Source organism: Silurus aristotelis (genome assembly GCF_946808225.1).
Source record: "Silurus aristotelis genome assembly, chromosome: 13".
NCBI classification, from domain to species: Eukaryota; Metazoa; Chordata; class Actinopteri; order Siluriformes; family Siluridae; genus Silurus; species Silurus aristotelis.
Window position 1 is genome coordinate 10,928,708 of NC_139586.1, and position 27,734 is coordinate 10,956,441.

The 27,734-nt window shown below is 39.9% G+C and overlaps 1 protein-coding gene across 1 annotated transcript in view; it reads right to left on the bottom strand.

The window, feature by feature from the left end:
- Nucleotides 1-34: 34 nt before the first annotated feature.
- pde3b (phosphodiesterase 3B) overlaps nucleotides 35-27,734 on the bottom strand; it is a 60,912-nt gene continuing 33,212 nt past the window's right edge. Inside the window, exons 2-16 of the mRNA XM_083558442.1 lie at nucleotides 25,801-25,851; nucleotides 17,005-17,247; nucleotides 16,271-16,416; nucleotides 15,906-16,012; nucleotides 15,353-15,530; nucleotides 12,146-12,237; nucleotides 11,739-11,908; nucleotides 10,516-10,641; nucleotides 9,535-9,646; nucleotides 9,247-9,360; nucleotides 7,911-8,110; nucleotides 4,837-5,040; nucleotides 4,480-4,641; nucleotides 4,164-4,398; nucleotides 35-3,685 (exon numbers count right to left, since the gene is read on the bottom strand). Coding sequence (XP_083414568.1) covers nucleotides 3,444-3,685; nucleotides 4,164-4,398; nucleotides 4,480-4,641; nucleotides 4,837-5,040; nucleotides 7,911-8,110; nucleotides 9,247-9,360; nucleotides 9,535-9,646; nucleotides 10,516-10,641; nucleotides 11,739-11,908; nucleotides 12,146-12,237; nucleotides 15,353-15,530; nucleotides 15,906-16,012; nucleotides 16,271-16,416; nucleotides 17,005-17,247; nucleotides 25,801-25,851 — 2,382 coding nt within the window. The 3' untranslated portion in view covers nucleotides 35-3,443. The remainder of the gene's footprint in view (nucleotides 3,686-4,163; nucleotides 4,399-4,479; nucleotides 4,642-4,836; nucleotides 5,041-7,910; nucleotides 8,111-9,246; nucleotides 9,361-9,534; nucleotides 9,647-10,515; nucleotides 10,642-11,738; nucleotides 11,909-12,145; nucleotides 12,238-15,352; nucleotides 15,531-15,905; nucleotides 16,013-16,270; nucleotides 16,417-17,004; nucleotides 17,248-25,800; nucleotides 25,852-27,734) is intronic.

Consider the following 27,734-nt stretch of genomic DNA (forward strand, 5'->3'; position numbering starts at 1 on the left):
GTTTCATTCAAAGGAACGACACAGACATGAAAAATATTTTCAGGGATGGTCTTTATGGACAGATATAAATAACAGTGGGGGTAGGGGGCTTGACAGTGGGGGTATTAGAGAGTCAGTTTCTCCCTACAAAGTTGAAAAGACTGAAATGGTTACATCAGACACTGCTATTTACTTGCTACATAAAAGTGCTTTTAAATGTAACAAAGACAAGACGTTTGGAGGGCAAAAATATATTAATGAGAAGACATGCTGAATGGCATTTCTGACATGAAGGAGAAGGCGGATAAAGTGGTGAAGTGAATAAAACGATGCTGGAATCCGGGTGGTGACACAAGCACAAGAAACAGACAGAAAGGAGAGCGAGAGAGAGCGAGAGAGAGAGAGAGAGAGAGACAGAGAGACAGAGAGAGAGAGAGAGAGAGAACTGGAGGCAATATGGTTGCTTGGTAGAAATCCTTAATTCCAAAAATTGATGAAGACACAAGTGCATGACAAAGCGACTGGCAAGTGGCAGGGACAGAGAATGTGGATGTGATGGAGAGAGTGGGAAAGAGAGAGATAGAGAGGGGGAGAGAGAGAGAAAAAGAGAGAGAAGACGAGGGGGCTTTTGGCATTGCAGCGAGCTGACTCACAGCATCCAGCTTTAGCGGGGGGAAAAAAAGGTTCTCAGCAGAGTGGTTATGCACAGAAACAGACAATGTACCCCAAATTATTATTAAAATAACACCACACCCAAACATATCCGCATCTGTAAATAGTATTAGATTAAAAACTCTGGGAACAGGATGATACAGATTCTTAATGTACAATGTCAGCTGTATGTAGAAAACAGATGCATTCAGTTGATTAATTAAAAAATATATAATATATATTTTATATATATTTATATATGCAGATACTCTTTCTGTGCAGAGATTAAACACTTGTTTGGTAGTAAAATGTGCACATTTATAGGTTGTTTCATTTCTTTTTTTTTTTTTCTTTTTTTTTTCTTTTTTTTTCAAATATAGCTTGATGTACACTGCCTACTTAAGAACTTTCCTATCCAAACAAAATGCACTGAGGAGAGCTGCATGTCAGTCTCCCCCCTCTCCTGTTCTTTATTCTAGTGGAATGCCTAGAGATCTTGCTTTAGAGAAAAATAGATAGAGCTATTAGTATTAAACCTGCCTTATGGTGAAGGATACGAAAATATAAAAAAGTGTACAGCTTTTCTCTTTTTGAGGTGAAACCCTGGATCACTTCAAATTGATGCACTGGCCTTGCTTGCATGTTTGCAAAAAAGAAAAAAAGAGGAAAAAAAAAAATAAAGTGTGTCCACAGTGTGATTTAATAAAAAAAAAAAAAAAGTTAATGGCTCGAATAAAAGAAGAACTCCAGTCAAAAAACATCTAGACTATTGTGTGTGTACATTTTCTCAGACTGTGTTTTAAATGGAAAACAGAAAACATGAACTGGGGGTATGGGGGAGCTGATAATGCTCGCTATCTGAGATCATTCTTCTGACTGAATTCCATCTTCGTCACGCCAAAAATGCCCATGTCTTTTCCCATTTTCTGAACTGAACTAAAAAAAAAAATTCTTTCTTTCTGTCCCTTTAAACTGTCGATCATTCTGCATGAATCCTGAGAAACTGTGAAGAAAGATGTTTTTAAGTGTCGTCATAAACACCAGGTCCATAAGTATTAGGACACCCACGAAGGTATTTATTAGTATGCCAACCTACGTATATTAAAATATCCAGATTTGAGTGAATTTACACCGAAACCAGGCAAAATGTACATTTTTACATTTTGTCTCCTAAAATTAAACTGGACAATTGATTGCACTTCTGTTCCAGGGCCAGATTTGCGTTATTCATATTGATTTACAGTGCGGCTTTTTCTTCTGAAGTGTACTGCCTTCTAACATGGTGTGGCCCAGCACGCCTGTGGGTATTGATGCGACTGCTGGGAAAAGCACAGGCGAATATCTTTCAAACTCACTGGATAAAAGTTTTACAGTGCGGCCGAACGACAGCACAAAAGAATTCTTCAACAGCAACGCGAAAACCTTCTAAAGCAGGGAAGGGAAATGTTCTACAATGGTCAATCACCATGTCCTGAAACCAACCGAGCTGCATTTCACTTACTGAACGAAAAAACAGTGCAAGAACAAGTAATAAGTAAAGACCTGGAAGATCATCACCAGAAAGAAAACCCAGCATCTGGTGATCCAGATTTCCAGACTGTTACGAACTTCAAAAAGGATCCATGAACAAGTATTAAAAAAACGACAATTAAATAAACGAGTTTGTCCAATTACCTCAAATCCCTACACTGTTCCATCCAATTTTTTTCTATATATGATCATTAAATTTCCATAGTAGAGCTTTAAAAATAACACTTTGTCAATGGCCAAATACTCATGGACCCAACTCTATACAGTGTGCGTGTGTAAGATAGTTATTAAAAGAAAAGAAATCGAAGTAGTAAGATCCCTTCATTAGAACAGCATTTCTTCTTTGTTCCATACTTTGAACAGTATACAAGAGGAAAACAAGGGAAAAAAATAAACCAATGGCAACTTTGCATTCCTGAGGAGGAAAGAAAAAAGGAAAAAAAAAAAAAAACCAACCTCATGAACACACTTAAATGTATAAGGAAACTAAAAACTAAAGGCAGGTGAGTAAAAAAAAGCATCCTAAAATGATGCAGAAGTAAATATTCTTTTTTCTTTTTTTTTTTTTTTTTTTGTCAGTCAAAATGTCAGCATTTTCCATATTAAAGTCCTAGTGGCTGAGTTCAATGATACAGTGTTTTCGTGTCACCAGCATGAGGAGGAAACGGCACGCGTCGTGATGAAGGTCGGAGTCCATCACCAGGACCATGTATGGGGTGCAAAAAAACAAAACAAAACAAAACAAACCCCAACAAAACAAAACACAAAAAGGTTTAGACAGGCACATTTGATTTATGCTTTTAAAGTATTCCTGACACTGAGCCTGATAAAGCCTCAGCCTCATTTGTTTGTAACTGTTCGCTTTGGTAACAAGTGATGACTTGAAAGTCTTCTGCCATTCTGGTTTTTTTTCTTCTTCTTATAATTGTAATAAGTACCTACGGGAGAGATAAGAGCTCTGCTTTCAAGGCAGCATCACAGCCAAATAACCATGGAGAGTTTTGTTCATTATTTCGTTCTCTCTTTTTCCCCCCCTCATCCTCCATGGGGTGAAAGTGCATAGGATGCTCTCACAGTAGTAAGGCCTTTTTTTTTTTTTTTTTTTTTAAGTTTTTTTTTTCCTTCAACACCATGTGAACTGCGTCACAGTGATTCATTTCAGTACAGGAAATCTGGCAGAATCGTCTGGTGTAATTTCGGACTGCGTGTCTGTGTTTTGATGGAGGAGAGGAAAGAGCAAAAAGTCAGTTGCTTGCTACAGGCCCCTCCCTGATCGCCTCGAATCAATCCCCCTCTTGCTGCTGCTCCTCTTCTTCAGCCTCCTCCTCGATGACCTGAATGTCGTCTGAGGCTGAGGAGGGAGAAGGAAGGCTCAACATGTTGGCCTGCTGCTGCTCTTGCTGCTGATGAAGACCCAGGTCACAGTTCTTCTCATCTTCCTCGATGATCTGTTTCCACGCCGTGTGGTTTTCAGTCAGGTGCTGCATGATGCTGCAGAACAGATGCTGGCGACTTTTCCTCGGCTCTGCAAACAGAAACGGAAATAATTTAAAGCTAATGATGGAATAAAACAGGAATTGCAGATCCGGTTTAGACATCCTGTCAGTGGAGTGTCAGAGACTCACCTCCGGGTTTTCAACAAAGACCTCAACTGATTTTCAAACAAATGAATTCACCTTGATAAATAAAATTGAAAGGTTTGCAGATTTTGTTTAGTTTTTCAGAACTTTGACTGTGGATGTTTGCGGATTTGAGCTCCTGAAGTTATTCCTGTTCGTACTGGAGTATTTTATTTCCTCCTTTTGGATGAAATATTGAGAGATCCAAATATGATTCTCTGTTGCATGTTAACTTCATATTTAAAAAATAAATTATTTTGTAAATTAAAAGCTTTTCTGGTTTAATTCCCCCAAACAACTCATTTATGCATGTAACAAAAGGTGACAGTGAGGTGAGAATACTACGGTAAAATGGTCGAGGCAAACATTCCATGCAATACGCACTCAATTGCAGCTCTTCATCAAGGTCTTCGTCGTCAGTCTCTGTGTTTTCGGCATCTTCCTCTTCCCCGTCTTCTTCACCAACCCAGTAACCTGGGAGGAGGCCAGCAGCATCGTACGAGTTGCACAGCGGCCCGACGATGTGTGTGATGAAGGACTCCTGCAGCTTGGCCAGCTGCGGGGCAGAGCGGTCCATGAAAGGGCTGATGGGTAATCCGAGGTGAGCCTCCTCATCTCCCTGTGGAATAAAAAGAAAACAGTTTACTTCTGATTTAGTTCACGCCTCTACACCATGCAGCACGCATTCAGCACTCAGTACCTGTTCGTAAAACTCGTTCACGATGCCCTCTGTCCATTTCAGGTGGAGTTGACGATCTTTCGCCGGTCCATTAATATCTGCCAGCTTGATGCACACTTGGCATACCAACAACCTGTCATTCTCATTGGTCCAGTCGATACCTGGGCTGTTCACATCCGTAACCTGTCAGCAAGAAACAATATATCAGGCGGTCTTTAGAGGACATTTGCGGTTCCAAAGGGAGCAAATTTTGGATTTCTTTCACAACGAACACTTACTTGGTCTGAACTCAAATGCAAAAAAGGTTTAAAATCACTCAGTTTTAGGCTTCAGTTGAATCTAAAAAAAATCCCTAACAATCAAGTTTTTTTTAATCACCTTGGAGTTAAACTCTGCTAAGAAATCAAAGTGCTTCTTCAGGTCTGTGGCGAGGATGGCCTCAATAACAAGAAAGCGAAAACGCTTGAACTCAACATGGTCCAGGTGGCACAGAAAGTTAAACTCGGGCTGAGACAGGAAAAGGCTCCATGCAGAAGCAGCATGATGGTTCTCCAGAACAGAGCGATCGTTGTACAGAACCGCCTGGACACACATGATAGAAAATGAGGGAGAGGGAGAGGGAGAAATTAGTGGCTTCAAGCAGGTTTAATCTTTTTTTAAATAACAAAATAAAATAATTCAGAGCCAAATCCAAGGCAATGTGGCATTATGGTTTCGAAATAGTTGTCTTCTTCTTTTGGCTGCTCCCATTAGGGGTCACCACAGCGGATCATTCGTCTCCATACTACTCTGTCCTCTACATCTGCCTCTTTCAAACCAACTACCTGCATGTCTTCCCCCACCACATCCATTAGCCTCCTTGGTCTTCCTCTTTTCCTCCTTGCTGAGGATGGAGCTACCAGCATTCTCCTACCGATATACTCCATGTCTTTCCTCTGCACATGTCCAAACCATCTCAATCGGACCTCTATCAATTTGTCCCCAAAACGTCCTACGTGGGCTGTCCCTCTAATAATCTCGTTTCTACTCCTGTCCATCTTCATCACTCCCTATAAAAATCTCAACATATTCAGCTCTGCTACCTCCAGCTCCACCTTCTCAATGCCACTATCTCTACACCGTACAACATAGCAGGTCTCACCACTGGTCCTATAAACCTTCCCTTTCACTCTTGTAGATACTCTTCTATCACAAATTACTCCTGCCACTCTTCTCCACCCACTCCACGTACCTGAACTCCTCCACCTTCACCACCTTTTCTCCCTGCAACTGCACCACTCCACTGCCCTCACTGTCATTCACACACGTCTTACTCCTACTGACTTACATTCCCCTTCTCTCCAGCGTGTACGCGTAACGCTCTTCTCCACCTGCTCCCTACTCTCACCACAAATTACAATATCATCCGCAAAATCATGGTCCATGGAGCCTCCTGTCTGACCTCGTCCATCAACACTGCAAACAGGAAAGGGCTCAGAGCCGATCCATGATGCAGTCCAACCTCCACCTTGAACCAGTCGTTCCTACTGCACACTTCACTGCTGTCACACTGTCCTCATACATGTCTTGCACCACCCTCACATAGTTCTCTGACACACCTGACTTCCTCATACAATATCACAACTCCTCTCTCAGCACCCTGTCGTACGCTTTCTCTAAATCCACAAACACACAATGCAACTCCTTCTGACCTTCTCTATACTTCTCAATCAACATTCTCAAAAAAAAATCCGTAATGCTCTTCCTTGGCATAAAACCCTACTGTTGCTCACAGATGGTCACCTCTTCTCTCGGCCTGGCTTCCACTACTCTTTCCCATAACTTCATTGTGTGACTGATCAACTTTATTCCCCTGTAGTTACTGCAGGTCTGCACATCTCCCTTATTCTTAAAATCGGTACCAGCACACTCCTTCTCCATTCCTCAGGCATCCTCTCACCTTCAAGAATCTTGTTAAACAATCTGGTTAAAAACTCCACTGCCATCTCTCCTAAACATCTCCATGCTTATACCGGTATGTCATCTGGTCCTACTGACTTTCCACTCTTCATTCTCTTAATCACTGCTTTCACTTTCTCCTTACTAATCCTATCCACTTCCTGCTTCACAATCTCCAGACCATCCAACCTTCTCTCTCTCTGATTTTCCTCATTCATCAGCTGCTCAAAATACTCCCTCCATCTTCTCAAGACACTCTCCTCACTAGTCAACACATTTCCATCTCCATCCTTTATTGCTCTAACTTGCAGTACATCCTTTCCAGCTCAGTACCTTTGCCTGGAAAATTGGTACAAATCCTTTTCTCCTTCCTTAGTGTCCAACCTCTCATACAGCTCCTCATATGCCTTTTCCTTGGCTTTCGCACCATCTCTATTTACCTGCTGCTGCATCTACTTGTACTCCTGCCAATTTTTTTCATCACTCTGTCGATCCCAATTCTGTTACGCCAACCTGTTTCTCCTTATGCTCTCCTGCACTTCCTCATTCCAACACTATGTCTCTTTGTCTTCCTTTCTCTTTTCAGATGTCTTACCAAGTACCTTTCTAGCTGTCTACAGTAGCTTCCCAATCATCCAGCACCTCCTCACCACCACTATGCCCCTGTCTGACCTCTTCCCTGAATCTCACACTACAGTCTTCCTCCTTCAGTTTCCACCATCTTATTCTTCTTTTAATCCTCACTCTCCTCCTCTTCTTCTTCACCTCCTTGCAGTCTCCGATCTCTTTCAGGTTGCATCTTCCTACTTAGAATATAATCCACCTGTGTGCACCTTCCTCCACTCTTATGTCACCCTATGATCCTCCTTCTTCTTAAAATAAGTATTAAATACTGCCATTTCCATCCTTTTAGCAAAATCTACCATCATCTGCCCCTTCCACATTCCTCTCCTTAAGGCCATACCTATCCATCACCTCCTCATCACCTCCTCATCACCTCTGATTCCTTTACCTACATGGCCATTGAAAGGCACTGATGACATTTATCATCACCCCTTTAACTTCCAGCTTCACGTTCATCAGAAACTCAAATTACCCCTACACCATTTCTCTTTCCATCCACACCATGATAGAACAGTTTAAACCCACCTCCAATGTTCCTGGCCTTACTCCCTTTCCACTTGGTCTCCTGAACACACAACATGTTTACCTTTCTCTGCTCCATCATATCAGCTATTTCCCTCCCTTTACCAGTCATAGTTCCAACATTTAAAGTACCAACCCAAACCTCCACTCTCCTACACTTCTCCTTTCCCTGCTGTCTCTGTAGACGTCTTCGGTTTCAAAATGGTATAATTCTTTAAAACATAGTCAGGGCCATTATTATTTGAACCGCAATGCAATTTTTACACCCTTGTCTCTGTATAGCACCATTCTTGATTTAAATAGCACAATTAAATCATTCACAGACTTTACTGTCAACTGAATAAAGAACACAATAAGATGGCACATACCTGAGGGGCGTTAGTAGCTACAAGGAAGGCATTTGTGCGACCTGGGTGATCGTAGTCGTGCATAGCAGCTGCTACATATAGTGCCATGAGCTCAAGGGCAGGGACGTTCCAGGCCAAGCAGCCATAACTATTGTCTGAGATGGAGGAGCTTTTAGACAAAGCATAAGACACGCGGCCAGGAGAGATTCCACTGTCCGAGTCTGTGACGAGAAGAAAAAAAACCTCAGTGCCTCATGCAGACACATACACATACACATATGACTATAATAATAATAATATATAAAAAAAGATACTTAAAAATCATAGGGAAGAAAAAGAGAGAAACAAGATTTCCATAATAAACCCCCAACTGCAGTGTCCTTGTGCAGGGTCACAGGATGACATGGTCTAAACTGATTATGAACAAATAATCTACTAAAATGCACAATTAATTACATAAATAAATATTAAAAACAACCTCAAAACACGAATCTATTGTATATTACACAATGTTTTTTTTTTTTTATATTGTTCGCTCGGTTGCTGAGAAATGCCGAGATCAGCATTGTGCGCATGCTGCAAATGTCCGCTGCCAGACAGTGAAGTCACTGACGTTTCACAAACTCAACACCTTCTTCCTTTTAAAGCGCGAGCCCCCTTTTGCTGGAGCAAACCGAATGACTCAGGCTGCGCTCCATTTGAGAAATTAAACCGCTCATCAGTGGCCTTAAAATAAGTTGTGAAGATGCTGAGCCAGCAGTGGCAGTGGATCTCAATCACGGTGCAGACTCTTATGAGAGCTGCGGCTCTGAGAGGGCTGATTTACTCTTGCCGGATCAAAGGGATAAAATTAGCACAGAAACAACCAGAGCAGGCACGGTTTAGATGCAAGCCATTGAAGACGGAAAGGAGGGGGGGGAAAAAAGGAAAGGATTATGTGATGCAGCCTTTTTCCAGTGCCCACTACGTCACAGCGTGGTTTCTAAATCGAATCCAAAACTATCTGTATCCTGGTACAGTTCCAGTCTGCAGTACATTTTAAAGTAGGAGTAGTAACTCCTAATAGGAGTTTGTAAAGTACAGAAGTTTTCTTGTGTTTCCCTGGAGAGGTTGAAGATTAGTAGAAAATGTTGCTTCTAAAATTCCCTGAATGATTTTTCTTTAAAATAAAGTGTACATGCCTGGAGGCTCATTTATTTGATTAAAATGTCCATCATAAATCTCCTGAGACAAAAAGGTTTAGTGATTATAAGATAAAACTGCGTGTCTTGGGGAAGAAAAAAACTAGAAATAACTGAAAGAAAGAAACCTTTACACCACCACTGGGGGGAGCTGCACAGGTATAGAGGTTGAATACCTGTGTCACTTCCTGTCACATGTTCATTATGAATCTGCTGGAAGCCTGGAATGGGTCTGGTGGTAAGGTACCACACAGCGTGAAGGACGTCTGTAGCATGGACACGATTGTGATCTGTGGAAGCAACACATCCACAAAGCACCACATGAGAGATGTTCGACAGCCATCCACTGTATAATATCTAAAGTCTGAAATCGTAAATTCTCGGGAGGATTTCTTATTGTGGATCCCCCAAAAAACATTTTTAAAGTTTCATTTACTTTTGACAAACGATAATTTAACTCTCACAGGGTATATCACGGTATCCGTTCTCCAGAGCAGAGAAGTACGTCATGAACTCCCGGACGGGGATTTTGAAGATTTCAAACAGACCCGTGTCCTGGAACAAAGTGTAGGCCACCTGAGAGATATCCGAACAAACAAAACTTCATTAAGACACACAACAGGCCTTCAGTGAGGCGTCAAGTCCCTGATGATCAGCGTCTATCAGTCTAAACTGTAAAGGATCATCAGCACTGCGACACAAACAGAATGCAAGGCTCCAGTCGCATCCTGTTGCAAATGAACACTAAATGGATCTAAATAAAACTTTAGTGACTTCCTCTTGATCATATTTTATATATATTTATTTATGCCCCCTTGGTAACTTGTTACAATATCGTCAAGACATGGGGATACCCAGGGGCCTTAAAGAAATGTGATCAGCAGGGGGTAGAGTACTGTAATTTGTTGATAATTTAACTAATTACAGTACATATTTGAGCAAAACAGAGCAATTTACACTTTAGTAATGTATAAACATAAAATGTATAAACTATAAGCTGCTGCTTGTGGCAAAATTTTTTTTTTTTTTATTATTTTTGGGAAATTAAACACTGCTTTAGAGGAAACATTTCATGAAATAAAAAAAAGGAGGGCAGACTGAAATTTACTGAAAATAAATTTGTTAAATTTACTTTTAATTTTGTCCATGTTTTTACAAATATCTGGGAACACAAACATTTTATATAACATATATACACTGTGCAATAAAGCCACAAAACAGGGCTTTGTCCTGCTACACAGCCCCTTAAGCTTTTAGACACATGAACATAAAAAGAAAAAAAAAAAAAACAACAACCTGGTGCTGAAATGCAATGTCACTAGCTATTACTACAGTCTGAAATACAGACGTATTACTTTAATGTGCTTAACAAAATCTATTATGTAATACAAGAATTCGATAATAATAAGATTAATTTTTAAGAAGAATCAAGTTTCTTTACTAACGGAGCTGAGGATCCTTCCCGACTTTCCTCCCGTCCTTTCCATCAGGTCAAAGATCTGGAAGTTCCAGTTGTTGAGCTTCTCTAACAGAGCATCGTGGTCCTCCAGCAGGGGATCTAATTTGAACTCCTAGAAGCAGCAAGAGAAAAAGATGAAACTTTGCAGTAATTTTGATATGTTTAGGTCTAAAAAAATTAATCTGTGGTCTGATACTCAACAAGTCTGAGCTCACAGGACCTCTGAACACCTGCGAGGTGCCAACAGCAGATCCTGATTAGCTTTATTTCATACATTATATAGACAAAAGTATCGGGACACCTGCTTTTTCCAGTGGATCCACAAAGCCATCTCCATGAAGATATGAAAGAGGCCCCTCAACCCTACTGAACACCGTTGGGATGAATTGGAACACTGACTACACCGCAGGCCTCCTCACACTACATCAGTACCTGACTTTACTAACACCCCTGTGGTGAAGGGTCCACAGAACTTTGTCTTTTCAGGGTAGTTCATTTCACTCTGCGTGTCTTCAGCCAACGAAAGATAGACTTAATATGTTTACCACATTTTCATATAAGACATGCAACTAATCCCAACAGACAGGAATAAAACCTAACAGAGGTTTTTATACTAATGGTATTCGTAGTCTGCATCCTAATGAATCAGTGTCAGAACGTATTTATTCATAGAGACTTCAAAGCACTTCAATAAGTTGCTCTGGATAACAGCATCTGCCAAAAATTGATCAGACAGATTTGTCTGTTTATTTTTAAGAAAGTTGGTCAGAAATCATGCTAAAAAAAATTAATCGTGTGTCAGAAAAACGTCAGAAAGAAAAAGTCGCACAGGTTTTTTTTTTTACTTGTATACCGAGCTTGGAAAAAAGTTGGTATAAAGTTTCAGCTTCAAAATTCCCAGATTCCCAAAAAAATGCAAACCCACACTATAGTCTAGAATGGGCAGGTTTTAGAAAATGTAGACATTTTACTTATTTAATAGTTTTTTCCCTCAGTTTCACAGTAGTGTGCACACATTTCTGATTTAGTTATTAAGGCACTGCACCATATCATCTACACAGACCAGGCACACTTAGTCACATGACTTCAGGAATCAAACTTTTCTTTGTTCTTGTGTTTCTTTCCTTAATTTTTTTTCATTATTACATCCTTTTTCTCCACCCAATTACTCATTGTCCCCTCATGCAGAAATACAGATGTTTATGGTACCTCAGGATGAAATGTAGTCTCCTGCACGCCTGAGCTTCGCTCTTTCTCCTCCTCTTCTTCGCGCTGAACTCGTTCTTTAGGTTTCACAGTCAGTCCCGATTCCTCTCCCTGAGCATCCTCTCCGCTTTCCTCCCTGATCAACCCGTCACCGCTGTATTCTGTCCCCTCAGCTGAGAAAAACAACCATGCAACATCTGATTTAGGACAAGTTTATTATTGTATGTGTGTGTGTGTGTGAGAGCTGCACGTGTGTGAGAAGGAGGTGTGTGGACGTGTAAGAGAGCTATGTGAGAAATGTGTGTGTGGAATAGGTTTGAGCGAGGCACGTGCAGGAATTGTGTGTCTGTGTGTGAGAGAGACAGAGGTGTGTGTGTGTGAGAGACAGAGGTGTGTGTGAGAGGCCCAACCTGATCGTCTTCTCTGCAAGTCTGTCCCCAAGGTCATGTGACTGTCACCCACCTCAGTGTTAGTGCTGCTCTTGAGTATCTGTCGCCCACAACTTTACACGCGCGCACACACACACACACACACACACACACACACACACACACACACACACACACATGTCATGTAGTGCAATAATGTAAATACAGCATACAACAGCAAGTGATTGTGTGTGTAAGTGATTTTCAAAAAAGTTCCTTAATACACAATTACAAATAACACACACACACACACACACACACACACACACACACACACACACACACACACACACACACACACACACACACACACAGAATCCGACCATATTTGAACGTTTTCACTGGCACACATCAGAAAGTGCAGTTCTGAGGCTTTTGTTTTTGGAATCCTTACAGGTTTTTTTTTTTTTCACAAACCACCTGCAGTGTCGCTGTACACTCCTGCACCTTCTCATTCACAAAAATCTCTCAACCCATTTTGCAGGGTTTCTTTTGAATCATCTTAGATTTGGCTTTGGTGACATACTGAGATAATTTACCAAACCCTGTGCAAACAGTACCACCTTAAAAAAAAAAACTATGTTGTATTTTGGGCATGGTTTTATTTCTTATTTGCAGAAAAGTAGGCAAAATGTATACATACATACATATACATTATATATTTCAAAAATTTAAAATTGTGTTCGTCAAAGCATTTCCGGTAGCGCCATTTTTAAAGCACGGTGCTGTCAAAACAAATTGGCCAACTTGTACTTCTTAAGTTCAGCTAAAATAGAACAGTTAAGATATTTATAAAAGCTGAAAAATAGATGATAACGTGGAATTGCCGGACCCGTTAAATCAGACATTGAGGCCACAACTTTTCACTCAGAACATCAAAGTGTTTACCTGAAGTACTGTATCCAGACGTGTATTATTATCTGGTTGAGCGGTAAAGATTGATCATAGTCTGGATGCCTACACTTACTTCCTTAGCGGAAATGCCGTAAACATTTGGTCATACGCTGTAAATGATGTTTCTCTTGTGTTTGGTGAAGTTGAAGCTCCCGTTTGGTTCGTTTCTATTGTTTTTAAAGAGTTTAATGTGGAAATAATGAAATGTATTATTAAAATATAATTATTAATTATCAAATGAAGTAAAAGGTTAATACAGTACTATATTCATTAAATAGCCTTTTTGGGGTGGCGTCTATCAGTTTTACAATTTATACCATTTTAAATTTTTTTCTGATCAAAGGAACGAAATCAACTAAATAACTAAATAAAAAGTCTTCATCACTACAGGAAAATTCTACATTAGCTAGTTATGAGGTAACTCACCTAATAGCATGGCATGGAAAACCCTTCACTGAAGGCGAAAGGAATGTCTGATGAAAGTTGCCACTATAATTTGCCCGGAAAAGATGCAAGATTTTTAAAAAAAAATCTATCTTTCAAGCAAACATTTTCACTGATGACGCTGTGCAAGAGTCGACTGAGAGCCAGTCTGACCGACAGCCGTCTCTGTGATCTGCTTCGTATCTCCTCTATATGACTTACTCCTGACTTGAAGGCACATCATCATTGTTCACATTAATAAAAATAATAGTGGAGTGAAAGATTTATTGAAAGCGATACATAGTGTGTTTTAAGTTAAATTTGTAAATTATGGGGCATATATAAATATATATACAGCCCACACAACATTAATAGAGAATAGCATATGTCAAATATAAGCAGACAAAGACAAATGCATGGCAATAATCAATTAGCATGTCAAATATTTATTTTTTTGTTTGTTTGTTTTTTAAATCATTATTTCAGCCATTTAACCCGAGACGGCACAAATGTTTTTGCACCTGGGCCCCAGCAGAAAAAATGTGGACACCCCTGGTCCATACAAAGACGGTAGGACAATTTTAGGGACTTTAGCTACAAAATATATATTTACCCAACAAGCCCTTGCACATTCTTGAGGATTTAAACTGAAATGCTTTTTAAAAGTAGTTGAAAAGCAGAGAAAACTTCATAACCATATGGCAAAAAATAAATTAAATGTTTTTTACTGACAATTTAACTTCTGAAAATCTGTTTCACCTCAGAGCTTTTGGTGCTCAGTAAATACTGGGGGTGAAACGGTACACAAAATTCACGGTTCGGTACATACCTCGATTTTTAAGTCATGGTTCGAATCAAATCAAATTTGGTGGGATTAGGGGGAAGATATCTAAAACATAAAATTGCTCGTAATGTCTTATTAAAGAAGTTTATTATTATTAACATTTTGGAACATCCACAGTGTACATTTTAAAAAGATTGTTTTTAAACAACCAACACCTGCTCGGTTGACTAATATTAAATAATGTATATTTGTAAAATAATAATTATAAAATTAATTATAAATTGAGTTTTAATTGATTAAATTTGCACGTAATAAACTGATCAAATGCTTTTTTTTTTTTTTAAACAGTTTACATTTGTTAGACCCCATTCGGGTGAGACAGATGTGTAAGTGTGTGTGTGTAGTTTACATTTATATATAAACATAAAATCTTTTAATATTTTCTACATTTAATATTATTTATTATAATTTTCTAAAGATATGATCTACTGAACTGTTCTGATTATTTCTTATTTTAATAAATGTGTTGTTTCTTCCATCCTTCATTCATTCACTCCCTTGATATGCGGAATTGTCAAGATTTTCTCCTTTTAAGACAAATTCTTAAACCTGGACATAAAATGCTAAAGAATTCATAGTGCTAGCGTTAGCTGCTAGCCACTTCCTGGCTAGCGGCTAATTCTAGCGCTATGAATTCCTGAGCGTTTCCATGCAGGTGCAAAACAAATCGTATTTCCGGGACAGAGTGAGTACCACAAGGACACTGGGCTAAGTCTAGTTTCTTTTTTTATACCACTGATTTTATTTATGTTCCACATTCAATAACGCATGCATTCGGTTCACATGTGTACTGAAACAAAAGCCCTGTACTGGAAAATGATGGTACGAATACATGTACCGTGTACACCCTAAATAAATACCTGCCTGAAAAAGAAGGTAAATCAATCTTCCTTTAATGCTTTGTAACCCTGCAGGTAAAGTCTCAGGACAGAAGCCTTTTGAGGACATCATTGGGGTTGGCCAAAAAAGGGGGCAAATACAAGAATAAATATATACTGCATACCCCATTTTTGTGCCTCTGTTGTTACCTGGTGCAGAGAGAGCTGAGTGAAAACCCTGGGGCTTTGTGCAGGTTCAAGCTTGGCTTGGTGAGGATGTCTGCCGTGTCTGGAAACTCCACTGGAGAACGAGTGATCAGTGACGAACTCGGACAAGACGGGGGACTGTGACTCGGAGAACTGAGTGGACTCAGACTCGGAGACGTACCTGCCAAGGGAAAATAGACATTCTGTAAGCCTGGTGGTAAGGACAGCGTTCCAACCATTACTCCAGGAGTACAGATAATGTTTTTACATATAGAAAGCGAGGTTTCTGGGGTTCCACTCGAATACTATAATATCCAGACAGCTACAGAAATGCCAATAGCTTCCTAAGAGACACGCCTTTATATGAACCAGAAGGCACACCTACTTAAAAATAAATTGTAATTTCCATATTTAAAGTGTAAAACTGACAGATTTGCTAAAGCTAAATGTTGCAAAAGCACCAGCATACATTCAGTGATGAAGATTTTGGGCATTCTGCAGTGTGGATGTGAGAAAAAAAAAAAAAAAAAAGGTAAGTAAAGGAATGCAGAACGACCTGGTCTTCTGGGCATGGTGTGTCCATAGGAAAGTGTAACGGAGGAGGATCTTTGCTTCGGGATGGTCAGCAGGTTGCTGTTTGGGCCATTGGAGAACGATCCCTGACTGTGAGAGACAGGGAAGTGATTAGTTGAAATTATTTTCAAGCGTGTGTGACAGTGCCACCTTGTGGACGAACAACAAAATAGCACATGGAACAGAACAGCCTGCAGATTTAATTCAGCCGTGGTACGAATCTGAACTCTGGGGTAAAAAAATTTATCATGAAAGTGCTAAAGGGCGTCACGTGTGTAGACAGTGTTAATCAGGGTCAAAGAATGCAGTCACTTTAGTTCTTTCAGATGACAGGGTGAGGACTCTGACCTGCTGGCACTGAGCTCGGGGTGAGATCTCTTTCCGTTGCTGCGCTCCCAGCGAGGGGACGAGATCGTCTCCAGAGGAGAGAGGGACGAGGACGCAGAGCTCCGTCTCAGCTGAGGAGTAGGCAGACTGTTCCTACTGCTCAGGCCCTGAAAGAAAGACAGAGGGACATAACACACTGTGTTCAATCTTTTTTACGAGTTTTCAGTCACATTTACAGTGAGGAACAATTAATGTATATGAATACAATTTCAGTGATGGCTGTATTGATATGATTTAGCATGGAAATGGAAGTCAAATAAAAGTCTATTTGGCCAAAAGGACCCCTGATCATCACACTATATATATAAATTCCAGATTTGTTGTTTTAATTCTTCTGGGAAGGTTTTTTCACTAGATTTGGAGAGATGGCTGAAACGTGTGTTCATTCAGCTACAAAAGAATTAATGAGATCAGACATTGACATTGGGTGAAAATCTCTGAGACACACCATGTCTTCATGGAGCTCGCTTTGCGTACAGGGGTGTCAGGCTGGGTTCTGGTTAGTCACCTCAGGTTGTTCCAGTGAAGGGAAACTGTAAAGCTACAGAGACATTCTATACAATTGTGCTTTTCAGACTTTGTTGTAAGATTTTGGGGAAGAAACGCGTATCGGAAAAGTCTACTGTGGTGTAAATTATTACAATTTTAGATTTGTATCATGACGTTACCCCGTCGGTGCATCAGTAACCTCCTACCTTCACAGGCTTTCTTTCAGCTCGGTCACTCGGATCCTCAGCCTCAGCACAGGGGTAGAAGCCGGGAAATGGTGTGAACGGATTGGGACGCGGCCGGCAGGAGCCCGAGACGCTGCTGATTAAACTGCTGACGCTGCGTAATGACGATACGACGTGTGGAGACAAAGACGAGTCTTGCAGCAGGTCTGAGATCAGATTCCTCACGTCACTAATCACGGACAGATCTGCGCCACACACTGAACCCTGCAAGGCACACACAAACAAGACAGATCAATACATCTCACAAAGCTACTGATGTAATTCATTCTAATGTAGAGATGACGTCATCAGATCACCCGAAACTTCATATGAAGATAAAACCCAATGCGGACACGTACAGTTGTGTTCGAAATAATAGCAGTCCAACATCACTAACCAGATCAATCAATGTTTTTGGAAGAAATCAGATTTGTACATGGCAAACATTTGACTAGGGTAATAGAAAACCAACAGACCCAACAGTAATGACATGCATGTTGCTGATTCGGTGTAAATGAAATCATTAATTGAAAAGTCAAAAATCTAAATAATAACAGCGTAGTTTAATTAGAGAGGTAAATTATTCTGAGAAAAAAACTGGTCTTAAACATGTGTCCCTTATTTAAGATAGGCAAAGACTCAGCCGATGATCCGCTCCAGGGTGATCAAAGAAAGTCTAAAGTTACATGCGAGTTCTGTAACAATTAGAAGACGTCTATGTGAAGCCGAGCTATCGACAAGAAGCCCCCGCCAAGTCCCACTGTTGGAAGAAAAAGAAAAAAAAAAAAACACGTGCTGAAGAGGTTACAATTTGCCAAAGAACACATCGACTAGCCTAAAGAGAAATGGAGCTACATTTTGTGGACTGATGAAAGAAAGATTGTTCTTTTTGGGTCTAGACGGTTTGTCAGACGACCCGCAAACACAGAGTTCAAGCCACAGTACAGTGAAGACAGTGAAGCACGGTGGCACAAGCATCATGATACGAGGATGCAACTCATACTACGGTGTTGGGCCTATTTATAGCATTCCAGGGATCATGGATCAGTTTGCGTACATTAAAATACTCGAAGAGGACATACTGCTTCATACCGAGAAGGAAACGCCCTTGTAATAGTTGATGCAACAAGACAACGACCCCAGACACACCAGTAAGCAAGTAGCAACTTAGTTCCAGACCAACAAGATTACCATCTTGGCCAGCCCAATCCCTGGACCTTAATCCAATTAAAAACTTGTGGGGTGACAAAAAAATGCTGTTTCCAAGCCAAAAGCACGAAATGCAGAGGAACTGTGGTGTGCAATGCAGTCATCCTGGGCTGAAATACCTGTTTACAGGTGCCAGAGGCTGGTCGACTCCACGCAGTTCTCAGAAACTGTGGTTATACAACTAAATATTAATTCAGTGATTCACAAGAAAGCTACATCTTTAAGCATTTTTTAGTTTATACAGTAAATGTTTGACTTTCCACAGAAACATGCAGGGACACTGCTATTTTTTTTTTTTTTTTAACAGTCTAATATTTTTTTTCTTCACTTTCTGTAAAGTAATAACAAATGTAATAAATGTTTATAAATGTTGCTTCATGTTTTGATTTCGAACGTACACAGTGTTCCCAATGCATGCATTGAAATTAATGTATTGGAAAAAAAAAAAGTTATAATGATTTTGAGCTTTACTCCTTTTTCCTTTCAACACTGCTATTATTTTGAACACAACTGTACATCGGAACCATTTGGTTTATCAGCTTTAAAGATGCACACAATGATTTTGATAAACCGATCCTTTTAAAAAGGACTAGTGGAGGCCTGAAAACAATATTCATTACAAAAAAATTATGAAATGTATAAAATTATTAAAAGAATGTTGTTTTTTGAATACTGCAGATTTAAAGGTGTTAGTAGAGATTTTGTCTCCACCCGGTGGTGATACTGAGTTACAGCACATTATCTTTTCACTCAGTCTAGGCTTCTTTACTTTGCACTTTTTGAGGACATTAGCTTTATACACACACACACCACACACACACCACACACACACCACACACACACACACACACACACACACACACACCACACACACACACACACACACACACACACACACACACACACACACACACACCAGAGGTGAAGTCAGAGCGCAGGATCAGCAATAATACAGTGCCACTGGAGCACAGAGGGTTAAGGGCCTTGATCAAGGGCCCCAAGAGTGGCAGCTTGGCGATACCGGGGCTTGAACCACTGACCTTCCGACCAGTAACCCAACACCCTTAACCACTGAGCTACCACTCCCCACATGATGTCTTTAGATGCAGTAGATTTAAATATTTCCTTCACTTGAACTAGGAGACCCGAACCTGTTCAGTAATACAATGTTCCTGTGCACAAAGGCAACTCCATGAACATATAGTGTACATGAATTGGAGTTGAGTGGCCTGCTATAGAGCTCTGATCCTAACTCTACTAAACCTTTTGGATGAATTGGAACACTAATTTCACCCCAGGCCTCCTCACCCTACATTAGTACCTGACTTTAACCTACACCCTTGTGTCTGAATAATCACGACTGGAGTAGAGTTTATTTTAACAGCAAATAAAGACAACATGGAATGGGATCTAGAGCACACAAATCTTATGGTCAGAATAGTTAGTGTGTGCTTGTGTGTACACATGATGAAAAGATGTCAGTACTCCACAAAAAAAAGAAAAAAAAACACGGTTCTGTGAAATGACTTGAAATGGACAAAAGTAATTGCTGTCCCCCCCCTTGTTTATTCCACGCTCAATTTGATTTGACCGAACACTTGAAATAATAAAATCAAACAACATGGACACATTTGTTGAAACCTCTAGAAAAGAGATATAAATAATTGGATTACAGGGATGTTTTCAATGTTGTTTTAATTGTTGTCTTAAATTGCTATTACACACGTGTTCAGTCTGGTAATCAGTTATTCAGCCTGTTTAAATAAAGAAAAAGATTCACTCTGCTGTTTGGAATCATGGCGTACACCACACTGAGCATGGACCAGAGAAAGCAAAGGAGAATACTAACTCAATAAAATACAATTTCTTTACTAGGGATACCCAGAAATCTATCTGTGCTCTTTTTTTAGTTTTATTATTCAAAATGATCTGTTGAATCAAAAATGGAAAAGAGTCAGATTTCTATGAAATATTAAATAAAGAGCGATGGATGGCTACTTTTTGATTTAAATATATTCAAGAAAACTTTAAAAATCCACGTGGGCTATTCAGATTTGACAACAACATACAGAGAGAGAAGAAGAAGAAGACCGCCTGGCAGGCATGCACTGTGGGACCAAGACACGTCAGTCTCACTCTTCTCGACTTACGAAATATCGAGTTACGAACACTTTTCCGGTCCGTTTCTATCCGTAAGCCGGGGGCTACCTGGATATATATATTAGGGGTGTAAAGGGTTTCGGGACAGGGCTTTCGGTTTGTTATATATATAACGTATTAATTGGAAGTCCACAAGTTTATTTAGTCTCTGCCTCGCACTTTAAGAGATTATTATTATACAAGTTTGAAACATTCAGTACACAACACTGCCAGTGGTATAAAAAAAGAAAATAGTTTGTGCAGCGTCTCTGTAACTACTCACTCTGTACTGTAAATAAGATTTGTTTTGTGAATGCATGAAAACGCTAGTGCTGTGGATTCTTTAGCGTTTTATGTCCAGCTTCAAAAATTTCTCTTAAAGGGAAAAAATCCTGAGAATTAAGCTGAGTTCCTGGTCCCCCCCTCTTACTAAAACTCTTCTCCCCTGATTGTTCAGTTTAGCCGTGCGACCAGTTCGGCAAATGGAAGAAGAGTCCTTCTTCCATTTGAGAATGATGGATTCCACTGTGCTCTTGAGAATCTTCAGTGCAGCAGAATTTTTTGTAGCCTTGCCATGATCTGTATCTTGCAACAATCCTGTCTCTGAGCTCTGTGGGCAGCTCCTCCATGTACATTAATAAACTTTTTTCACAGATACACAACAGTCCAGGTGTAAAAAAAAAAAATTAAATATATATATATACCTGAGCTGATTTTTAAGTATTACTGCGAAGGGTCTAAATATTTGCGACATTTAATGTTTTTTTAATTTTAAACATTTCTATACAAGATTGTAGTATTAGGCTGTAACAAACTTTACAAAGAGAAGGAGGTTGAATATTTCTATTTTTGATGCACTGTGTGTGTGTGTGTGGGTGTGTGTGTGTGTGTGTGTGTGTGTACCTACACTGGTGTGAAAAAGTGTTTGATTTATTTTTTTGCATGGTTTGTCACACTTTAAAGTTTTAGATCATCAAACTAATTTAAATATTAGTAAAAGATAACACAAGTAAACACAACATGCAGTTTTTAAATAAAGGTTTTTATTGTTGAGGGAAAACAAAATGCATGAACTAAAAAACCCTGTGTGAAAAAAAGTGTAAAACTGTTGTTCATCACACCCGAGTTAAATTCCTCTCGCCACACCCAGGCCTGATTACTGCCACACCTGTTCACAATCAAGAAATCTCTTAAATAGGACCTTCCCGACAAAGTGAAGTAGACCAAAAGATCCTCAAAAGCTAGACATCATGTCGAGAGCCAAAGAAATTCAGAAACAAATAAGAAAAAGTAATTGAGATCTAGCAGCCTGGCAGAGGTTATAAAGCCATTTCTAAAGCTTTGGGACTCCAGAGAACCACAGTGAGAGCCATTACTCACACATGGCAAAAACATGGAACAGTGAAGAACCTTCCCAGGGGTGGCCGGCCAAAAAAATTACCCCAAGAGCACAGCAACGACTCATCCAAAAGGTCACAACATCCAAAGAACTGCAGGCCTCACTCGCCTCAGTTAAGGTCAGTGTTCAAGACTCCACCATAAGAAAGAGACGGCAAAAATGGTCTGCATGGCAGAGTTCCAAGAGGAAAACCGCTGCTGAGCAAAAAGAACAAAGACTCGTCTTAGTTTTGCCAGAAAACATCTTGATGATCCCCAAGACTTTTGGAAAATTATTCTATGGACTAACAAGACAAAGGTTGAACCTTTTGGAAGGTGTGTGTCCCATTACGTCTGGCGTAAATGTAACACCGCATTTCAGAAAAAGAACATCATACCAACAGTAAAATATGGTGGTGGTAGTGAGATGGTCTGGGGCTGTTTTGCTGCTTCAGGACCTGGAAGACTTGCTGTGATAAAGGGAACCATGAATTCAGCTGTTTACCAAAAAATCCTGAAGGAGAATGTCCGGCCATCTGTTCATGACCTCAAGCGGAAGTGAATTTGGGTTCTGCAGCAGGACAATGATTCAAAACACACCAGCAAGTCCATCTCTGAATGGCTGAAGAAAAACAAAATGAAGACTTTGGAGTGGTCAAAGTCCTGACCTGAATCCTATTGAGATGCTGTGGCATGACTTTAAAAAGGCGGTTCATGCTCGAAAACCCTCCAATGCAGCTGAATTACAACAATTCTGCATAGATGAGTGGAGCAAAATTCCTCTCAACATTAAAGCGTGACAAACATGCAAAATAAATACGAAATCAGGAAGAGGGCAAACACTTTCACACCAGTGTGTGTGTGTCTGTGTGTCTGTGTGTGTCTGTGTGTGTCTGTGTGTGTCTGTGTGTCTGTGTGTCTGTGTGTCTGTGTGTCTGTGTGTCTGTGTGTCTGGATGGATGGATGGATGGATGGATGGATGGATGGATGGATGGATGGATGGATGGATGGATGGATGGATGGATGGATGGATGGATGGATGGATGGATGGATGGATGGATAGATAGATAGATAGATAGATAGATAGATAGATAGATAGATAGATAGATAGATAGATAGATAGATAGATAGATAGATAAAAAACTTAATTGAAAAATTTTATTGGTTCTAAATGTACCTACAATTAACACTACATTTTTAATACTCTAATAAACATAGGCATGGACAAATTTGGATGCTTTATGCAATTGTATGTTTATTAGTGAAACCATACTGACACAGAGCATGAAAACAAAATATTTCTGAAAATGTTTTAAAGTAATTATGGTGTTTTAAATAACGTAAATTATCAGGACACCAAACGGGACCTTTGCCATGTTTCCACATGGATGGTTTGAATTGCTGGATGTGTGCATGATTTGAGACTTGGCACACCAGTAAAACAAATGTTCAGAGATTTTTTGTTGGAGTTTATATATACTTTTTTTTTATAATATCTGAGTAAGGAAAGTACGTACTGAATAAATGTGTGTTGCATTGAGGGAGTAAATGAATGAAGGATGGAAGGAATAAAGACATTTTGTAAAAGTATGCTGAAATAAGCAGAACAATTAAGTAGAACATGTCTTTAGAAAATTAAATATTAAATGTAAAAAAAAAAAAAAAAAAAAAACACAATCTGTATTACCCAAATGGGGTCTAACAAATGTAAAATATATAATTTATTTTTTCATTTATTTAATTTTATATAATAAAATGAATATAATTATTTTTGAAAATGTTATAAGATCTTATTAAATATTTTGTATATATTATTAATCTAAGCAGGCATTTAAACTGTTGTGTGTTTGTGTGTGTAATTTTAGATACATACTGTACACACACACACACACACACACACACACACACACACACACACACACAGTGAGGAAAATAAGTATTTGAACATGCTGCTATTTTGCAAGTTCTCCCACTTAGAAATCATGGAGGGGTCTGAAATTGTCATCGTATGTGCATGTCCACTGTGAGAGACATAATCTAAAAAAAAATAAAAAATCCAGAAATCACAATATATGATTTTTTTTTAACTATTTATTTGTATGATACAGCTGCAAATAAGTATTTGAACACCTAAGAAAGTCAATGGTAATATTTGGTACAGTAGCCTTTGTGTGCAATTACAGAGGTCAAACGTTTCCTGTAGTTTTTCACCAGGTTTGCACACACTGCAGGGGGGATTTTGGCCCACTCCTCCACACAGATCTTCTCTAGATCAGTCAGGTTTCTGGCCTGTCACTGAGAAACACTGAGTTTGAGCTCCCTCCAAAGATTCTCTATTGGGTTTAGGTCTGGAGACTGGCTAGGCCACGCCAGAACCTTGATATGCTTCTTACAGAGCCACTCCTTGGTTATCCTGGCTGTGTGCTTTGGGTTATTGTCATGTTGGAAGACCCAGCCTCGACCCATCTTCAATGCTCTAACTGAGGGAAGGAGGTTGTTCCCCAAAATCTCGCAATACATGGCCCCGGTCATCCTCTCCTTAATACAGTGCAGTCGCGCTGTCCCATGTGCAGAAAAACACCCCCAAAGCATGATGCTACCACCCCCATGCTTCACAGTAGGGATGGTGTTCTTGGGATGGTACTCATCATTCTTCTTCCTCCAAACATGTTTAGTGGAATTATGACCCAAAAGTTCTATTTTGGTCTCATCTGACCACATGACTTTCTCCCATGACTCCTCTGGGTCATCCAAATGGTCATTGGCAAAATTAAGACGTGCCTGGACATGTGCTGATATCAAGCAGGGGAACCTTCCGTGCCATGCATGATTTTAAACCATGACGTCTTGGTGTATTACCAACAGTAACCTTGGAAACGGTGGTCCCAGCTCTTTTCAGGTCATTGACCAGCTCCTCCAGTGTAGTTCTGGGCTGATTTCTCACCTTCCTTAGGATCATTGAGACCCCACGAGGTGAGATCTTGCATGGAGCCCCAGGCCGAGGGAGATTGACAGTCATGTTTAGCTTCTTCCATTTTCTAATGATTGCTCCAACAGTGGACCTTTTTTCACCAAGCTGCTTGGCAATTTCCCCGTAGCCCTTTCCAGCCTTGTGGAGGTGTACAATTTTGCCTCTAGTGTCTTTGGACAGCTCTTTGGTCTTGGCCATGTTAGTAGTTGGATTCTTACTGATTGTATGGGGTGGACAGGTGTCTTTATGCAGCTAACGACCTCAAACAGGTGCATCTAATTTAGGATAATAAATGTAGTGGAGGTGGACATTTTAAAGGCAGACTAACAGGTCTTTGAGGGTCAGAATTCTAGCTGATAGACAGATGTTCAAATACTTATTTGCAGCTGTATCATACAAATAAATAGTTTAAAAATCATATATTGTGATTTCTGGATTTTTTTTTTTTTAGATTATGTCTCTCACAGTGGACATGCACCTACGATGACAATTTCAGACCCCTCCATGATTTCTAAGTGGGAGAACTTGCAAAATAGCAGGGTGTTCAAATACTTATTTTCCTCACTGTACACACACACACACACACACACACACACACACACACACACACACACACACACACACAGAGTATTAATCTACAAATGAGGTAATGGGGGCATGTCCTGCTTTGTCAGCATCTTTCAGAATGAAAATAAAAACACAACCATGAACTATGATGTCATCAATGTCAGAATTCAGTATTGTGCATTATTTAGCATTAGATGATCTGTTCCTATAACTTTGCTCAACTCAAGTTATGTGGTCCACCAAAAAAAAATGCAAAGTACTAAGTTAAATAATATATTGAGATGAAAATATCAGGAAATGGAACTGAAATTCTGGTCTGTTGTTTCATATTCATCTATTTATCTCAAATCCAAATGTCTTATATATAATAAAACAAATTACAAACAAAAACAAAAAAATTTATCAATAAAAAAACAATGGCCTTTCTGCTCCAATACTTTAAAGGCGGCTGTGTGTGTGTATTTATAGACGAGAAAGCAGGCAGTCCTGGCATTGTGTGGAGAATCAAAACTGACCTGATACTGAGGTTTGGACCATTGTTTCAGGTCCCAGTCCCACAGGATCATCTGCAAAAGACAAAAAAAACAAAAAGGCAAGGATATTTATATCAAGGTATACAACATATTTCAGTTCAGAAGCGTGTATGTGCATGTGCAAGGTGAGAGACTGTGTGTCACACTTTTACTCGAGTTCGACGGATAAACAAAGCTCAGAGCCTCTCGCTAAAAGGAAATCGAGGGGGGAAGAAAAAAAAATAGAAAACACAAAACAGCAAACCGCTTTAACCACAATGAGACGTCACAAGCAGCACTCGCAGATCTTATCTGACCTCAACAACGTCATACAAGAGCACAAGAACATTTCCACCCTATCGGTCTTTGCCATACAGGGGTCAAGTCACACGCTGCTATCACCACACTACACAAGGCTGATAACACAATAAAGCAGTGAGCAACATTTTAAACATCTTGGCTGCAATATGACCCAAGCAGCAACGCTCTTCTGAAGATCGGCAAGGCTGTGACTCGACCCTGGTCATGAGAACGCAGAGGGTCAAGGGTGTGTTTGATCTAACTCAGATTTCAGACACTGCAAATTCAGTCCAAACTGATTGCATGAACACTTCTAAGGTCTGTAAATATGTAATTGTAAGGTGAGTCTAAGTGGATTTTTTTTTGGAAGATTACATCGGACACCTGACTATCAGATTCATACTGTATGTGCTTTTTTAAACATCTCAATCCACATTCAATCCTATTTGCCTTTATAATAACCTCTACTCTTCCGAGATGATGTTTTACTAGATTTTGGAGTGTGATCATGGAGATTTGTGCTTATTCAGCAAAAAGTCAGGTACTGATGTAGGGAGAGGAGACCTGGGGTGCAGACAGCGTTCAAGTTCATCTCACAGGTGTTCAGTGGGGCTGAGGTCAGAACTCTATGGCAGGCCACTCAAGATCTTCTACTCCACTTCCACTTCAAGGAGCTCACTTTGTGCCCAGGGGCATTGTCATACTGGAACAGGCATCCAAGGACCTCCTATACAACTGTGTGCTCCCAACTTTGGGGTAACAGTTTGGGGAAGATGCACACACAGCTGGAAAAGTCAGGTGTCCCAATACTTTTGTCCACATAGTGAACTACTGTTATGATTCAATTTGCATAACAAGGTTTTATTCCTCTTTTATATCACACAACAGGTAGAAATTTTAAAATTGGGTTTAATCAATTTCTTTAACAATGACATCATCCATTTTCCCCTTTTTTTCAGGAACTTTGAATGTAATGGTAAAGTGGCTGTGACTTAGCAGCTGTAAACACTCTCACCAGCCACTTTTTTCCTCTCGCTTAAAGTTAAGACGAAGTGAATCACAGCTTTATACTGTACGCAGCTTAAACCAGAAACTACAAAGAAACATAAGCTCCTCTGTAATTACGTCAAAAACGTCAAGTCATCGCATTACCTCTGACACAGGAGACCCCCTTTATGTAAAAATAAATATCTTTACAAGAAAAAAAACCTACTTTTTGTCATTTGTAGCATTCTGATGACGTATCGGAGCACACTGATATAAACCTGCACTACTGACAGAGCTCTTATATACACACAGCTGGCAGTGATTGTAGATGGGAGGCTAAAATCAAATATCTATAAATTGCTGAATAATGAAATTATTAGGCTCGAGCAGAACGTTATATCCGGAGGTCTCATCGATGTGGATAATGGTCCTGACACCTGATATTCCTGACTCAAATTCTTGCCACGGAAACGGCCACAGCCTGAGGGATCGGGCGACGTCACACTAACGCCCATGCCGACATCATGCTAACTCCACGCTAATCTGCATGACTCCGGTCATCAGCACCTACACACACGTTCACGAAGGCAAATAAACCTCACCATGGCAACCTGACAAAATGTGCTGTGCGGAACAACACTGAACAACTC